This window comes from Phasianus colchicus, chromosome 5 (assembly GCF_987193195.1).
Source record: "Phasianus colchicus chromosome 5, bPhaCol1.hap1.1, whole genome shotgun sequence".
NCBI lineage: Eukaryota > Metazoa > Chordata > Aves > Galliformes > Phasianidae > Phasianus > Phasianus colchicus.
Window position 1 is genome coordinate 10,696,871 of NC_143440.1, and position 18,840 is coordinate 10,715,710.

Consider the following 18,840-nt stretch of genomic DNA (forward strand, 5'->3'; position numbering starts at 1 on the left):
ACTCTTGCTCCTCAGTCCAATTATAATGTTTTTTGTGTCACAAGAACAATTTGCTATTGTGCAAATAATTTTTATTTTCAATTAGAGGATTATGATTTCATTGAGGAATAAGCAACAGGAGCAGGTGAGCTTGTGAGACTTGAACGGGTATTTTCATGTAAATAACTCAAAGATGAAGGACAAAGGAAGAATAATAATGAGGAATGTTTGTCAGACACTATTTATAAGTAGGTTATTTTCATACAGGTGTTGCTGCTGCCATTGCTGTAGTGTTAGTGTTGCAAAAACCGAAGTATGTATGCCTAGGATTATTTTGTACTAAACCTTTTTTTTCTACAAAATGTGATGACTGAGGGCTTTCAACAAAGAGGTGTTCATAAAGTCTGCTATGGGACTTGTTGAAAGGAGTTAGCCGATTATGATCGATGCTCAAGTAGAACAGAAGAAAAAAGTCACTTTTCTCCACAAAAGCCTGATTCAGAACTGAGGTATGAATATATTTTACTTGCTGAAGGTATGTGAGAGTAATGCAGATGCTTTGTGTCTAAAACCAGATTTAGTGTTTAAAATATACATAGTGTTTTTGTTACATTATCTGCATAATTTTCTGCTGCATCCATGTCTGAGAACAAAATACTTTGATGAATGGTTTTTATCCTTTTTGTCTCTCCTCTTTTTCAAAAAATTAAAAGCAAAAATAGCCAGCACATTTGCAAGGCCTAAATTTTATTTTCCTCCTATGCACACTGGGAATGTGTTTATAATGTTTATTAGTGCTGTTTATGAAGAGATTTCTGCCTTAAAGTGAAACTTGAAAATGTTGTTTACAATACCAGTATCTGTAAGTGCATAGGGACATACTAAATACCTTTGGCATTAGTGTAAGAGCAATTTGTTTGGGCTTCATCTTCTCAATTCCAATATATTCTTTTTGTTAGACAACAATACAAACTATCTTTGTGTCTTTCTATTGGTATTTAGTTTTAAGTAGCACACATTTTGAAGGCATTTTAAAGAACTTGCATGAATGGCTGAAAATCAGCTTTAACAGAAGACAAAAAACATGACTGGTTTTCGGATGAGTCAATTCTTTGAACCAGACAGCTGTATGAGTGTGAGGGATGCATGAGCATCAGAGAATAGTGCTGCAGCATTTCAGATTGAAATCAGCTTAAAGATTAGTGAGAAGTGTTTCATGGCTGGCTAAGGCTGTGCAAGTTCACACTGTTGCCTCAATTGCTCTGTCTTCTTACTGGAGCCACAAGGCCATGACACATGCCTGCCATCAGCCCTGCTGCCCATGTTCCTGCAGAGTTAAGTTTCCTCTGAGCTTATAACATTACCAGCTAACTGTGCTGTAAGTGTTTTCAATTTTTTCTACCTCATATTTCAAATTAAGATAAGCTTGAACCAGTCAATGTGCTTTTTCAAATACAAGCCTTCCCTTCTGTATTCAGTAAGAGCTCTTTTACGTACTCCTTTAGCACAAAGATTGGTAGAGGTCATGATGACTTTACTTCCCTGCTGGTATGGCAATAGTTATTTATCCAATAAAAATAAAAATGATAGTTATTATCCAATTTATCTAAATTGGAAGGAAGTCTTGTGTGGGCTACCATCTGGGTAGAAAGCAGCTATAGGGGACTGCAATAGATGTGGCACAAATCAATACATCTTTCACTTGTGCAGAAGGGAAGATTCAGTCCAAAAGCTGAATTCAGTCCAGTTTCTTCGACTAAAATCTTATTCTGGTGATGTCTGAAAGCAGAGCACAAACAAAACGTTATTGGTTCTTTTCAATACTGAAGCAAGTAATATGAAACAAGTGCTCTAAGTTCCAGAAAGTTCTTGTAAATCAGTTCAGAAGTTCTTCAAATAGAATGTGTCCTTCATAGCCTGAGAAAGATGGTCACCCTAGTATTAGTGAAAATTCCACCCTAAAAGGCTGGTGAACTTGCATTATGCACTGGACTCTTCTATTTTCTTGTCTTCATTCCATTTGGAAGCTGTGGTTGCCCCAGCACTGTTGATGGTATGAGGAAAGCTTAGCACTTAACTCTTAATTTGGACATAAGTTTTGGACTGCAATGTATGCATCTGCAACTAAGTTGCATTAAGACCCATTGTTGGTTGTATCAGTAAATTTCTGTCAGAAGTTTGGTTGTCACCTAGCTGTGAAAGCCTAGCAGAGAGCTGTCAACTTGATTGGAAACAGGCTTTCACTGGGTTATCAGTAGATAAACTTTGATGAGATTATGGAGTTAATGATAGCTAAAATATGTGCCTTTTGCAGTGTCAAAATGGTGGGATATTTGACAAACTCTTTTCCTTTGTGTTTGTTATTTACAAGCATTATTCTCAGCCAGGGATGGGATATTGGCAGCTGTATGAATGGCTTGATATTAGTTCTCTCCCACAGAGATTATGCTAGAACACAGTACAGCTCAGGCTTGTATGCTTTGCTGGGATATTTCTGAACTCTTTAGGACCAGCCACGAGGACAGTTTATTCTCTTGTCTTGCAAAAAACCTGTTGGTGTGATTATAGTTAGGTTGTCTGTGTGCTGTAAAAAGAAAACTTGGGATGAGATAGATTAACAAATTCTGAATCTCATCACATCAGCCCTTGTTGAGCTGCTAATTTAGCTCTTTGTTAGGCTGTAAGGTACCACATTGCTAAACTTACCAGCTCAGAGAACAGGTATACCTGATGCAAGCACATAATCCTTGTAACACCTTTCTTTGATAGCAGCCTTCTAAAGGCAGAAATCCTTTAAGATTTAATTGGGCTTTTCACTTCATCAGAGCTGACGTGTTGTTCTGGGAGGACATAGTTGTCTGTTTTACTGGAAGAGAATAGGCAAACTGCCACAAAGCTAAGCTGCATCTCTTAAATAGAAAGTTCAGCTGTAGAACACCTCTTGAAATGTGGGCAAGATTTCCTAAAATGCTCAGAAAAGCATGCTATCTATTGTAACTGACTTCTTATGCCTACAGACATTCTGCTGTAGCTACAGCTGAAAGAAAAATAAGTAGACCAAATCAGTCATTATTAAAATGTATTTCTGAGTTTTTGTCTTTATCACGAGGTAGGCTTTTGAAAAAATGGCTTGGTCTTCACAGCCTGCACTGCTCCCTGTGATGTTCTCCTGTCAGGTCTCTGCCCTGTGGGGCAGGCCAAAACCCATATAACCCCATTTTCTCCTGAGAAGTGGAATTTCAAGAAGAAAAGCACTCTGTTTTAAAAAGCTACAAAATGTATGCAGATCTCAAGAACCCACACTGTACTGATAGCATTATCTTGTTTGCAGTACAGATTGGTTTGGTCTGGGACAGTTAATTATAAGATAATCTTTGTAACATGTAAGACAACAAATATTTTACATACAGTGAACCGTCACCCACAGACCTTGCTCAGAAATAACAGCAGAAGGCCAAAGCACATTTGATGCCCTTGCTGGACATGCACATTTGCTTTGTAGAATTTGCAACTGTGTTAATTACAGTGCAACGAGAGAGAGCTTGGGGGCCTTCTCTCAAAGGCTGCCTTCTCAAGTCATTAAGAACTCTGTATACGCTGCTACTTTGCCACTTTTCAAACCTCATCTGCTCTGTGCTGCAGTTTGGATCATAGCAAATGCCTGGTTGAGAGAGCTGTGTCTGCATACGTGTTGTCTTCTTGAACAAGTTCAGTGCTGGTCAGTAAGCAGACAAATCTGGATTCTTCTTCATTAAGCTGCCACACAGACAGCACTAGTGTTCTCACCACTCCAAAACCTGACTTTGAAGAATTGCAACGTACTCTAAGGACTGTTCTATTGGAACTGTATATTTAATGGAAAATATACCCTAGAAATGAGTGCAATAAATGGAGTGCAATGAATCTGTTCTAAGTAGGGAAAAGAACCATACGGATAGGAAGAGCTATTGAGTATTAAAAAAACAAAGCCACCAAGGAAACAGACAAAAGAAAAAAAGCATGCATGTTTGTTGAGCTGCAGAAGTTTCACACAAAAATTACCCTTCTGCTCCCTTTTTACTAACAGAATGGAAGATAGAGAATATGCATTCTTAAATTGAATTATTCCAAGACATCTATTTATCCAAGATGTGTAAGACATCTGAATCTAAAGGTAAATAACCAGGTTGAATGGGATCCACCTTACACAGGAGAGGAGGAGAACAGTTCTTACAGTGCAGGAACAGGTGGCTAAATTGTGTGTAGGAAAACGGAAGAGCTTCTTGAGACCTCATGGGCTCTCAGATGGTAAAAATAAATACATAAATTCTAACACCTAAGCTCATTAGGTCAGAATCATAGAATTATTTGTGTTGGAAAGGACCTTTAAGATCATCTAATTCCAGCCCCTCTGCTACAGGCAGGCACTCCTCGCATTAGACCAGGTTGCTCAAATCCCATCCAGCCTGGCCTTGAATGCTTCCAGGGAGGGGGGAATTCACAGCATCACTGGACAACCTGTTCCAGTGTTTCACCATCCTCACAGTAAAGAATTTCCTCCTGATTTCTAGTCTAAATCCATACTCTTCCTCTTACCACTAGAGACTGAAATACGAGTTGTGGCTAATTAAGGGTTTTACAGTCATTCTTTGTTGTTACAAATAAATCAAAATACTTGACTTTTTAGGCCAGTGTAGTTAGCTGGTACACTAGGCAGTGCAGAAGCTGTGTGACATGACTATTTTTGGATTTGTTTTTTAACAGTATGTCATAATTCTTGGGAGTGTTTTTTCATTGCTTCATGAAGAATAAAATATAAATATTATGATGGTGAATGCTCTCACATAAACCCAAGGGACGTGATTCTTACCAAAAAAGTGATTCATATAAACTTGCAGGGCTGTCAGACTCACTAAAAAGCCCTGAAAGAACATGATTGTTAAATGGTTTGGTTCCATTTTTTTTTTTCCCCTGCCTTTTGGTTTTGAGATTTTGTTGTTTATTTAAGACTTTAAATTATTGAGTGCTTTTAACTACACTTTTAGGTACTTCAGTAAATTATTGAAGAGTTTTCTGCCATGTTATTTGGATATTTGGATTTTCTCTGCTTATGCTGGAATGATACCAACATCACCTGCAGCAAAATGCTCATGAGAAATAAACATTACTAAAGAAAAATCTTTACTGTGTACAACAAACTCCCAACTGCATGGAGAGAAAACTACAAATCTCTAAATGGATGTATCTTGTGAAACGTTACTTTAGGATTCCCATTTTGCTGAAAACAAACCAGTTTGTCATATTTAATATTCAAGTTATCTTTGAAATATGGAGTTAAGTTGGTATTTTTGAATATAAGCAGTATTTATATATAAATATGTAGACCACAATGATTTTATCAAGCTGCTGGAAAGCTGAAATTTGAGAAGTGCAAAGCTTCCATAAAAATCGTACAATTTGATGTAAATGTATGCTTGCTTTTTTTCCTTTTGATCTTGGGTGTGGGAAAAGTGCAAGATGGATGACTGTTAGTGTGCTTTTATGCTGTTTCCTATCTTCTATGGGTGCCAGGTCAGTATCCTAATTTTGAGGGTCCTGTAGGCTTTTTTGGTCTTCAGCAGAAAAGCAAGTCTTGCAAAATGACTGTAACATATGCCTGCTAACAGTCATTCACCTTATGCCACACTTGTATGTCTTATTTTTCTCACCTTGACTGCTAATAGGTTCTTTAGATTTAATACAGTCAAAGCAATGAACATGTGAGTGGAAACATTAAAAATGCTCCCAATTCCCTGTAGAGTGCACAGTCCTAGAAAGTTTGACCAACATCAGAGGCTTTTCTTTCTTTTCCCAGGCAAATCCTTTTCCAGCCAGAACAGGCAGTTCTTTACAGCCCTGCAATCTTGACAATAAATCAATAAAACTGGGACACTGGAGGAATTTGGGGAGTTTCAGTATAAAAAAAAAATAAAATGTTACCAACTGGAAAGAAACTCTCCATGCACTCTGGGAACACTGAAACACACAAGAACACCAGAGACGGATAAGTAGATCTGGAATCTGTAGTTGGTGTACTTAACTCTGCATTTGGAACTGTAATCACCAGGAGATTTTCTGACCCAATTTGTGGCAGAACTGTTTGGAACAGAGTGGTTAAGAGAATGTCCTTCTAAGTGCAACGGGTGTGTTTGTACAAGGATTCTGTGTGTTGTCAATATCCAGCTTGCTTTTCAGCATCACATTTCAGTTGGCTTCTCAAGCTGTCTGGACTTACGGTGGGTTTGAGTAAACAAGATGTTTTGTAATACTCCTTATTTTTGCATTAACTATATCATTAATGGTTGTAAAAATTGGTAGTTCTGGTCAGCCCCAGGAAGGCAGTACTTCAAATTGCGGTATGTATTTTAGCCTACAAGTGAAGGAGAATCTCAGGTCACTAGGAGAGTATGCCGGAGCCTAGAATCCTTGTAACATCAGATGGAATAAGTTCTCTCTCTTTTATTTCGTGATAGACTCAAGACAAGTAAAGATGCATTTATTTCTCTTTTATTGCAAAGTATTTAAGTGATTACAGTGACAGAGGAGATTACTACGAAGAGCATCACTCTACAGAAATGTGAGATATAGTTAGCAGTGAGGTATGGTGGCAAATGTAACTACTTTCACATCCTTGGGGCTACAATCTAGCCCACATCCATAGCGTAACATTCTCCCTACCTGCTCAGCACAACATCTCTATTGAGGTAGTAGGGTTTGGACAAAATGTATTTTGATATTGAGCTGTTCCATAGCTCATTTGCAGCAATGTTATAGCAGTAAGGCTTGTCATTTGGGAGCACAATTCTCCACTCGCTGCCCTTCCTTTCTTACGCATGTGAGGGACCTTGGGGAGGTAATGCTGCCTTCTCTCTGCATTTATCTGGGAGATTTTTGTTCTAGATGTTTTTTTTTTCTCAAGTTCTCTTTCAAACCTCTCTACTAATAAGAATGAATCCTAGCATTCTGTTTACTGTTTTTATACCTGTTGTGGGAATTTACTCGCAAAGGCTTCTCTATACTGCCTGCCATCTCTGTCTTGGCTTTCTTCCATGCATCTGGTATTCTTTTTGCCTCTTAGCTGTACAGAAGAGCAAACAATATTTATGTGCTTCTGGCAGCTTCTTAGTTTCTCTTTTTGAGATGACCATTAGTCAGGAGTCTGTGAAGTCAGGAAGACACTAATACTCCCTTGTAATGGGAATTCTAGAATGCATGACTGGTAATGTAGGGTCTTCACATGACTAAAATTTAATTAAGAGCTTTTGATTTGTTACCAATTCTCGTGCCTTACTAGGGAAAAGTAGAAATTAGTAATGATTCTTTATGTTACCTGAGGCCTTAAGCCGTTAGAAGACAGTTTTACTTAAACAGTCTTGTGGCTAATAGAAGGAATAGGCTAGAAACCATCTGTAGACATTTTCATGTCACAAGCAGATCTGAAAACTATATTCAACCTTCTTGCTATTGAATATATTTCACTGCTTGAAATTATTTTCATAATATTCATGCACCTATACTTTAGAATTACGAGAAAAAATTCTTCCTTCAACTTGGAAGCTTTCGTGTGACTGGAAGCCAGACATAACTATATTACTAGTAACTTGGATGTGGATGTGAAGCAACAGCAGTAGAGAGATAGGATGTAGTTTCTCATGACCATAACAAGTATAATTGCGTTTTATAGAATAAAAAGCATTCTGGAGTTGTGCTTTTATAGAGTGTAGTGCTTATAGCAATCTTGAAAAGTTAATTGTCGCTGGGTCTTGTTGATGCTTAATTGACTCTTCTTCTCACAGATATCCAGATTTCTAGAAAGCAGAAATGACCATGACTGCCAACAAGAATGCCAATATCAACAGCAGAGCTGGAGGGAGTAAAGTGCCTCAGGACAGTCTGGATAGGTAAGTGAACTATGTGGACTCTGAGAAAAGTTTGTTTGGAAGAAAGTCTTTGTTCAAAGGCAAGAAAACTCTATTCTGACAGGGAGCATTGCTGGGCTGAGGGAAGTTTTTTGTAAATCGGAGGAACTTAGGTGTGAGAAGTCCTGTTTTTGGCATATTTCCGTTGCGTTATTGTGGCTCACTGGCAGGTTATGATGATTGCAAGAAAGGACTTGTGTGGAAGGCATCGTGTAGGCCTCAGTCGGCTAGGGCTAAATTTCTGGACCACGTATCTGTGTCTGCTTTTCTGGATCTCTCTACTACTAAGTAGAGAGTACTAATCTCCAGTTTGTATTTTGCATCAGTTTCTGTCACATTTTGTGTGCTTCATCTGCATTGGCAGATAGAGTGAAGAGACTGCCTCGTGTTGTAGGTCTAGCAGCAAGTGTGAAAGGGCTGAATATAAAGTACAGGGAACACCTTGGTTGTTTTGCTTATTTCTGATCCTTTCTGTAGCATTAAGTTATTTATGGAGCAAGTAGATCAACTGTTTATCACTTACAGGTAGGTGGAAAAAGTAGCCTGTCTCATTACTATGTAATGTGTTCCCCAGACTCAGGACTGTAGCCAAGGACACTTTAACTCCCCTGGCCTGGCAATCCTGAAGGAATCAGTCTGTTTAGACTAGGTTGTGGAGGACAGTGGGCTTGCAAAATTGGGCACGTTTACGTGTGGCTTGGGAATGCTATAGTGACCAAGTTCCAGTCCATCAGGACTCTGTGATGTGATTGTGCACAGTGATGCAGATGCCTGTAAATAACAGGTATCTTTCAATCATGATACAGCAGAAAGTATAGTGTCAGCAATTGCTTCCTTGTGCATTATTTTACAATGAAAAAAGACTGTTTAGAAGGTGTTTCCCTTGGGCAGCTCTTCTTTGGAATACTGCTTTGCAATGCAAATAAACAACTCATCTGCAGTCAACAAGTTCATACATCCTAGTCAGAAGGTGTCTTGTTCTAGGCCTTCACAGTCTTCACAAAACAATGCTGATTGATTCAGCTTGTGGCTTTCACAGAGGACAAGTCCACCCACTCCTCCTCTTCTGTGATTGACAGTCGCAAAGCCATTGCTTGTATTTGCAGTTCTTGTAGTGTTTTGAATCTCTCTTCTACACTGCCTTGCTTAGTAACGTGTCAGTACCTTCACTTTTCTTTCCTTTTGGATCAAAACAAAACTCTGCTATTAATGACACAGAGAAAGAACGTGTAAATAACTTGCACAGACTTAAAGTGTCTGTACTGTGGTAATACTGTTATGCTAGGTATTAGACATAGTGTCTTCCTCATTTATTTATCCTAGGAAGTTCAGAACTCTGTAAGGCATTAAGCAGGGTGCAGTAGAATGTTTTGCATCCAGAAATGAATGCGCTAGAGGGGAAAAATGATGGAATTCTCATTTGTTCCTTGAACAATTTGGGAGCATGGGTTTTACTAATGTAACTGACATGCTCCAGTCACTTTGAAAAGGGAGGGCTGGACCAGTTCCAGCCATGCTTTCTTGAGGGTAGCACACCTGATAAGCTGTACCAAGGCTATTCCTAGCAGCCAGCAGTACAGTGTACGCATGGGAGGGTTATACTGGGAGAGCTTTGTTGTTTCAAATACATTAGTAAAGATTGTGATTCAAGTGAGTAGATCACATAATTACAGATTAATTTACTCACTTGAAAATGAAATGTCAGAGACACAAAGTCCCTGTCCTAGCAACTGCCAGGTAGAATAACCAGCACAGATGGAGAAGCTTGGAGAGAAAGATCAAAGACAAATAGCTTTGATCTTAGCAGGGAGCTGTAGGTCATCTTGAAAGTCAAATCCAGGCTTGGTTTGGCATACTCACCATTGTATTTTGAACTTTTCCAACCACAAACAATTAAAAAAAAGGAAAACAGGAATTAATTTTTGCAATTTTTTAGAATGGAGGCAATGAAACTGATTTTTATTTTTTTTTAGTATTTACATTTTTTTTTTCATTTATTTAAAGCAAAATCTCTGTTTTGTGTTTAAACTTTCTGGCTTTTTTTTCAGTTTTGATCACCCTTCCATATTTTATGCACATACGTTTGCCACTTCCTTGCCTTTTGTGTCTAATCATCCTTTTCTCTTGCTATACCTTCTGTCTTGTCTACATATCGTATTGAATCACAGCAGTTTCAGGAGATGTTCCTGAGTTGGATGGATGGTTTTGTCCTGATTACCATGGGATAGGTTGACTACAAAGTAGAGGTGAATTAATAATCACCTTAATTAATAATCTGCCTTAGGCAGAACCCTGACCCTGGTCTGGCTTCTGCTAGTGACTTCCTTTGTGGTGTTGTCACACCTTTCCCTAAAGTCTAAATCTTTCATTATGTTGATTTGCCTTTCTTCCTCCAGGTACTGTTCTAGTTTCACTTTTTAAATCGGGCATCCCACTGCATCCATCCTAGTGCCTTTTGTTAGTCATATTATGCAACAGTAGCTTTGTTAAAGCTCAGCAGAAATTGACCTACTATCCTTATACAATTCCTACTTTGTTAGCTTGTGCGTTTGGGATCTCTTCAAAGCTGTAGAAATCGGAATAGTGAGGGTGTGAGGAGTAGGAGTGGACAAAGGAATTCCTAGAGACATACACATGTGGTTATTAAAATTAAATCCTTAATAATATCTGGCATTCTCATGTCATTAATTATCCTTTCATCAGTGCAGACGGATTGTTAAGTGCTGGGAACTTTGGTCTGGATTTGAGCAAACCTTGGACCTACTCTTCCATTTTAGAATCTTTTCCATTCTTAATATCTTTGAAAATTCTGTAGGATACTAACTGATGGGATAAGAACTGTCAAATAAACTGTCTTTCCTTATCATTGCCATCTGTTTTGATTAGAATTTTTTAGAAAATGTTTTTATAAGTACAAGCATGAACCTGAAGCTGACGAAAATCTTTGAGTTGCACTTGCATGACAGGTGAGGAGATGAACATGATAGTCATGCACCAGTTCTCCATCCATTATTTTGCCTTAAGTAATCTTCTTCCCCTGTCTTTGTGAAACCCTGTACGAGGATATTTGAGTCAGCAATGGGGATTCTTCATCTTAGTCAGACTGTAAATCAGTGGAGTAATTGCTGTTATAGTTATAAAACTTTAAGGCTTGCAGAATTTATTGCAAACACATTCAAAGATCCACTTAAACTAAACAGCCACTGTCTTATTGTAGTACCTAATGTGAATGGAGTTTTGGAAAACTGCATATATAATTTGTAGGGTAGAGTTTCAGTAAGGGCTCATACTGGCATAATACAGATACATTTGTCTCTTGGTGTCTAAGACCTCTTGTGTTATTTCCTTGTCCTGGTTTTGTTACAGTTTGTGCAGATGCAAGGTATGTTACATGATAGTGTGTTCCCATCTCTTTCAGATACAAATCACAGTGAAATCTATAATAGTCTTTCTGAAAACTTTGTTTGCCAAACAAATCATTGTAGACCATAGGTTAGAATTTTAATCACAACAATCTTCAATGGAGAGAAGGTGCTTGCATTGTCTATAGCATAACTATACAGTCTTGCAAGCATCAAGATTCTTGCAGTAATTTCTTGGTCCCATTGGCATGAGGCACCCCTCATGCCAATTCTTCTCCACAGTTGTGCTAATGGAAATTTAGGAAATGAGGAGGAGACAGGAGAAAATGAAGACTTTTTAAGAGGAGGATAATCAGTTTCTCACCTGAGAAACTGTGAGATGCACTGATTTCTTCTGTGAACGTAGGAGAAAACCTTTTGATCTGAAGATAGTGAGGTGGTTTAAATAAACATACACACTGATTACTTCTGAAAATATCTGGAGTTCATTGATCATTTGTTAAAATGGACATTTACATGTGCCTGAGTTGGTACGAGCTTGACTGTGCTCTGAATAGAAAAAAAATTGTAAAAAGATGACAAGGATGGTTAAAGTTATAGAACATTGTCTCTATGAGGCAAGAACAGATTGACCTGCAGTCTTCAGCCTGGAGAGGAAAGGAGTGTAGAGTGTTAGAGAAGTCTCTGGAATTATAGGTGGAATAGTGATGGTGAATAGGGAAAAAAAAGGCATCTATTTCCATTTTAAAACAAATAGGCTTCAATTTAAACTAGAAGCAGGCAGTTTGAAAGGAAGGTACTTCTATGCAGCATGGCTTTAAGCAGTGGAACTTCTGCAGGAAGTTGCAGTTGACAAATTGGTGGAAGAAAAATCTACAAAAAGCTTTTAACTACAGCAGCAAAATCTGTGAGGCAGCAAGTCTTTAGGCCTTTGGCTGAGTAGCACTGCGTGCACATCTTGTTCTTGCTTCCTTCTTTAGGCATCTGCCTAGGTCTTGGTCAATAACAGAGCCAGGATTAGGGGTGCTTTTTGGCCCAACCCAGTGGGAACATACTGATGTTGTTTCCTGATATGTAGCTGGTACATTTGCAAAATGATAGTTAAACTTACGAAATGACACTATAATTCTGGCTTTCAATGAACTTCAAGGACACAGATTTAATCCTATCTTGTGAGTCACTGGTATGAAAGCCAAGGAGCAGAAGCTCAGGAAAGCACCTCATGTGTAGTTGAAAGTGAATTCTTAACAATTCTGGCAGGAAGAAGCTCTGAAATCTTGTTAACTTTACAATGGGAGAGCACAGTGAACTACTGGTGTGTGACTGTTAAGCACCAGATGTCTTCTTGGTTTGCATGCCCATGTTTAAGAGGATCAACATAGGATCAGTTGCAGCTCTCTCTACAATGGCTTGCTTTTCCTTAAAAAATAATATTAATTTGAAGTCATTTCATGTTTGTTGTCCTTGTAATTTATGCAGAAATTTAGCTTGAATTAATGCATTAATTTATAGTGTTTGTCCTATTATTGTGATTTTTCCAGAGCAATTTTAAATATAGAAATGACTCTACCCACTTTTTTTGACTTAAAAATCACACCAAAACTGTATAGTATTAAAATTAAGCCTATAGTTATGTTTTTGAGGTTATGTTCTACCTGGCAAAATACAGTTTTCAAATCTATCAAGTTTATTTGGCCTAACAAAAAAGGAGAAGAAATTAAAAAATAACTGGAAATAGAAGAACTGTGCTCCTGCTAGGTGGTGTTACCCTGACACAAGCAGCGTTTGAATGAGAAATGGAATACATTTTGGAAGATGAATATTTAAAAAAAAAAAAAATTATGCTGGTTTTAGCAGCATGTATATAGAGAGACTGCTACAATAAACTTGAACAAACATCCTTTTAGTTTCATGTCACAGGGCTTGATTTGGGAGGTGGCCAAAGCAGAAGCCAGTCTTTGTTCCAGTTGTGCGAAAGGACTGTGGCTTTTAGTCTGGAAATCTACGTCACTAAAATCTTGTTAGTTTCGGCACGGGTTGGGTTTGTGGTGTGGGCTGTTGTCTTTCCACCCAATCTACACAGAAGTGGTGTCATTCTCACTGAATTGGAGAGTGCTCTCCAGCTGGGCAATCATGATTTAATAACCTGATAAACTGTGGCTGCTGATGTCAGTGGGTTATAGAGCAGGGCGTCTGAAATTTGCACCAGCAAAGAATTGCTTCTTCAAATTACTTTGAGCACAGAGTTGCAAGTTGTTAAGATCTTAGTCTAATAACATCTGTGGATGTTTCTCTTTCTAAATACTTTCAGTTGGATCTTTGAATCAGATATAATCATGCATGATTAAAACTAAAATCCGAACTGATCTTATCCACAAATCTGTGTGCTTTTGTTTTCAGTTCATTCCATCTGCTCTAATTGACTGGTACCTTCGAAGCAGCGACTTCTGTGCACATTAGCAATCAGATTTCCACTAGGATATTTCTGATCTCTGAGATGCATCTCTCTTTTAGCCTGGAAACCTGCAAACCTCTAAGTATAGGTTTTGGTTTTCATCTCCCAGCAGCGAGTAAGGCCGTTCCCGCTGTCCCCAACCATTTGTCAGCTCCATTAGCCTGACACGCACCGAGATTTGTTTGTGCTGACTTTGTGGCTCAGGCCTTCAGAACTTAAGTTAATGGGAGAGAATTTTAATTGGTAGGAACTGGCTTACTTCCAGTGTAGGTGAAGATGATGCAGAATGTAAATCAAATGACTCGTATCTCTTCAAAGATACCTACAGTGTTCTTGCTTAATTGTTTGTAATTCGTTACATATAACATAAAATAATGACATATTTCCCAGCTAACTGAGCCCATGGAGTAAGACTATGTCCAAGTTGATCATGAATCCTGGATTATTTGCTGTTATTATAGATAACATTGTTTGAAATTCAGAGGGAAGGGTCCTCAGGCTGATGCACCCTCTTGCTTCTAAACCAGAGGTCAGGTCTGGGCTGGCTTCCCAGGGTCTTTGCGTAACCCCTATCACTCCTGTGAAGGGGAGGCCAGATGCTCTGTTTCTCAAGCAGCAGATCTTTGCACATGCTTGGTGCTTGCTTCTTGTTTTGGGATGTTACAGATAACTCAGTCCTAGTCAAGCCAAATTCATCCAATTTACAGCAAATACATTTCTTGAGTAAAATTAATTCTTAGTACTCATTAATAAACCCAGCTGAAATATTTTATTTCCTTTGAAGAAAGAATTTTGTGGTTGTGGTTTGGGCAGAGGATTTAGAAATATTTTGCCTTAGGAACTGAAACCTTGAGAATTGTTAAATAAAAGAATTTGCACATGTATCTGACATTAGGTTTAACTGATACTTTGAAACTGGCTGCACTGTAATGTGGACAACAGTGGCAATTGTTCACTCTAAGACCAAACACACGATGAGTTTGTTTGTTGTTAACATCTCCATGTTAAACAGTAGACTTTGTCCAAATTTCTTGTCATACGGAGTCCAGTCTGTCTTTACTCACAAATGATCTTCTGACCAGTGCACAGGAGCTGTGTTCAGAGCCAGGCTCAGTGCTGTGGATGAACAGGTAAGGCAGGTCTCTGTGAAGCAGCTCCCTTTTTGTTGCTGTGTGTTGATGGAGATACCTGCCTGTGTTCACCGTGGTAGAGCCCTTGTCTCACCATGAGAAAAGTATTAATGAAACAGAAAGGTAAACACGGTGTAATTTTTAGCATATATTCATTTCATGTTAATATGAATTTAAGGATTTATAATATTTATTACTTGCCTAAAGTTTTCTGGCTGGAGATGCTGTGAAGAAAGCAGTAACTTGAAAATCAGAGGATGCATCTTCAGCTTCTGTGCATGCCTCAAGATCTTGTGTGCGTGCAGGAAGCCTGTGTCCTTCAACTATCCTAAAAATGTGCTGGCAGTGCATTTTCCTTTCTATTTTTTCCTCTTTTAACATATTTCTGCTGCATGTTCTTCAAAGCATGAGGCTCTCCGTGCTCTAAAACAATGAGGCTTTGTTCTTCTTTGAAACTCGTAAGTGTACAGTTTTCCCAATAATCACTGTGTGGTTCCCATCGTATTAGCATAATTATGATTTTTTCTCATCTCTTTTTTTTTTTAATAAGTATGTGAGTAGTGATAGAAAAGCTTCTTCCTTCCCTTTATGGATGGCTGCATTTCAGTTATGGTTTTCACCTAAGCTCAAAACAGCGTGGGAGAAAATCTCTTTACCTGGGCTCAAAATTTCATTGAATGGTTGAAAGGAGTCTCCACAAAATATTGGTTGCAGATATGTAGGGTGTCACCAAACCACCCTTCCTGTGTAAAAATGTCTTGAATGATGTGCCCATTTAAGCTTAAGAAAATTTAGTGGGATGGTTGGATGCCAACTGACATTGTGTTGTAATGATATATGTGGGAAAATATACTGGTGTGTTTGCTGCTGCCCCAACACAAACAAACATGAAGAAGAGAACTTTTCTGTGCACATGCTGAAGTCAACAGCAGAGAAGGCAACAGAGCTGGTAGGAGTTGGTTTTTTTGCACACCTTTAAGGAGATCTAATTCAGTGGCTTGGCAGTTGCTGTTTCATACACAGCTGGGTGTACAGGCTCTTGTTTTTAAGGATTCTGATGGAAGTGGAGTGAGACCCAGACCCAGTTCCCCATTTCTTGGGGCTGGGGCTATGTGAGGAGTCGGGAGCAGCCGCTGCCCCTCCTTCCCCTCCTCTTTATCTAGTGAGGGTGTATCAAGCTGTAACCCAATATGTATTAATTTGGCTTGGAAATGAGTGATCTGTGATTGCCTAAAGCCAGTTCTTAAAAATCAAGCTTGTTTCCTCCATCAGTTGTGGGGTGGTGGGGGCTAAAACAGCTCCCAACCTGAGCACCCCTTGCTGTTGATGTTTAGAAAATGATACAAATAAGCTTCAGCCAGACCATTGTATAAATGGAGTAACTGCTGCAAAATCCGTTGTACTACTTTAAAGAGGAAGCAGCTTGAACTGTGCCACTGACAGAATTTCAGGAGGCTGGTTCTCAGCAGCACTGTGCTATGCTTGCTTCAGAAAGAACTACAAAGCTGCTATTTGCATGGTGAGGTTGATGGTGTGTTTGGGACAGCTCAGCCCTGAACTCAGCCTGTGGGAGATAGGATGGTGCTTGCTGTTACCAGAAACAAGTCAAAGCATTGGTTGAAATGACCCTGAAATTGGGAAAATCATGAATAGAGGCTTTGATTTAATAGCTGCCCTTTATCTGTCAGAAGCATTGGTGGAATGCTGACTTATGATGGCCTGAGGCACCATGTTCCTGTCCCTCGCCTTGGTCAGATTTGACCTCTGGGGAGGTGGATCAGGAGGTCCATGTTTGAAATCTCTTCAGAAAGGTTGCAGAAATGTTCTTGCAACCACAGTCTAAAGGTCTAAATATATGAGAGCAGAGCAGTTTGTGAGAAAAAGTGAGAGTTTCTAATTAGATGAAGAGATGAAACTGGGAAAATGAACCTAAGCTTTTGTTGCTTCCTTAGACTGACACTGAAATCTATATTTATTTAGTCGTGGATTTTTGCACAAGTGTAATCAGTAGTACAAGGGCTTGAACTAAGCAGTCATATATTTTTGCAGCAAATTATTACAACAGCAGGGTTTTGGAAGTGTTTCTGATGTCTTTCTAGTGCTGTTACTGCACTGAAATGTGGTGAGTAAAAGCAAGATATTTGCTAAAGCATTCAGTGCTGCATTAGAAAATCAGAGCAGGAGTTCTCTGTCTTTTTTATTTATTTTTTTGCAGTGGGGATAAAAGTTGGACAGAAGTCCACAGGGGTTACAGCACAGGAGTGGTGTGCAAAGCATTTTTACAACGGACTGCCAAAATTTCATAGTTTCTGGGGGAAGTTGTTCTTAGGAATGAAAATCTATTGGTTTCTGGATACATGATAGAAGTTATGAGCTTTACTAATGATATTTCATATTCCATGAATATCTGTTAGGAGCTGCTCTATGAACCTCATCTCTTTACACTTAAGCTGTTGGAAAGCCAATGGTGTAAGGGAACAATTTCTGTTCTCTGCCATAATCGGTTCAGGTTTGAGCCAGAAGTTCACTGATAAAGACTGTGTTCTTTTAGCAGTTTAGTGTGCTATTTAGTTATCCTAAAATGTAATTTCCCACTTGAACAGAACAGCAAATTCAAAGATGCAACGGAACCTGTAAAGGGTGAGATTAAAAGGAAGATCTGAACATAATGAAATACTGAGGAGTGGAAGAGCTGTGTGTTTCTTCCCTGATGGAAAAAAGCAGTTTGTCTAAAAAGGCAGAGCAAGAAGTGAACTGATGTAGCATTCTCATGTTCTTTTTACTGACTTTGTCCTCTAAGTAACCATAATGACTATTCCACTATTCCCCAGATAGTACGGTGTATAGAAACTGTGAATTAGCCAAGTGCTTGATACAGTATCCATGCTGAGCATCACCCTTATATTCACACTAGGGGAACATTAACAGCAAACGGCCTTTAAGAGGAAATGAAACTTTAACTGTTTCACTGCAAGGAGGAAAACAGGAGCTAATGCAGCCCATATCATTACAATGCATGCATACAAAAGATGCTTATACTGCCTAGAATGCTTTGAGCAAGAGAATGTTTCAGCAGCATGTCTCATAGTAATGCTCAGCCCTCTGTAGGGGAGAATCCCATCTCATTTATTCTGCATAAAGCCAAGGAGTTGCAAATTTGTGCCTGCAGTCTTTAATAATGTATAGGACTTTGGGGTCATCCATCTTTGTTTTTCATTAAGTGTGAAGTTTTCAAAACTTCAGATGTTTTGTAACATTTACAGTGAGGTTAGTTGCATTTGGGCCAGCTCCAGTATATAGAACTACGCATTATAATTTCTCAAAAGTCATCTTTTTTTTCCAGGTAACAGCACAACTATTTGAACCATGAAAGCAGAAACTACTCAAGTAGGATAGAAATGCTTTGTAATAAAAATCTTGCTAGCAAAGACTCAGACTTTTTTTTTTTTCTTCTTTTCTGGTGGATGCTGACTGGCAGCAGGACTGTGGGGCGCATCAGTGGATTGGGATAAGCTGGTATCAGTAATGTTCAGGTTTGGGTAGTTTGGTTAAGCTTCTTGTTGTCAGCAGGAGGTATTGCAGCTGACTCAGCCCTGTGTGTGTGCAAGGGAACACTTGCCAGGGACGCAGCTGTGCCTCGGGGCTGCAGCAAAGGCTTGGAGGAAGACTTGGCAGTGCCAACAGTTGAATAACTGCACAACCATCAAATGGCTCTCAACTGAAACCTCTATCCCCTTGATTTGCTGCTGATTTAGAAAACCACTTTATGTCAACATAGGCAAATAGAGGAGATGGCACATAGCCTGCGTCCTTTTGGCAGAGACTTGAAAGAAAGCATTTGCATGTAGATTTTTAACCTCTCCCTTTCCTTTCTGGACAGCAGTGTCATCCACGTGGTCTTCAGGTCGGGCAGGCTTGTTAGCCATGTCTATCTGCATGTGATTTGGTGTGCCTGGTACAGCTCCACTTATTCTGTT

General features: G+C 39.0%; 1 protein-coding gene across 7 annotated transcripts in view; it reads left to right on the top strand.

Annotated features, from left to right (window-relative positions):
* DENND2B (DENN domain containing 2B) overlaps positions 1 to 18,840 on the top strand; it is a 154,753-nt gene that overhangs the window by 59,130 nt on the left and 76,783 nt on the right. For all 7 annotated transcript variants that reach the window (XM_090140471.1, XM_031613963.2, XM_031613965.2 and 4 more), the window contains one exon: positions 7,794 to 7,898. In XM_090140471.1, coding sequence (XP_089996597.1) covers positions 7,819 to 7,898 — 80 coding nt within the window. In that variant the 5' untranslated portion in view covers positions 7,794 to 7,818. The remainder of the gene's footprint in view (positions 1 to 7,793; positions 7,899 to 18,840) is intronic.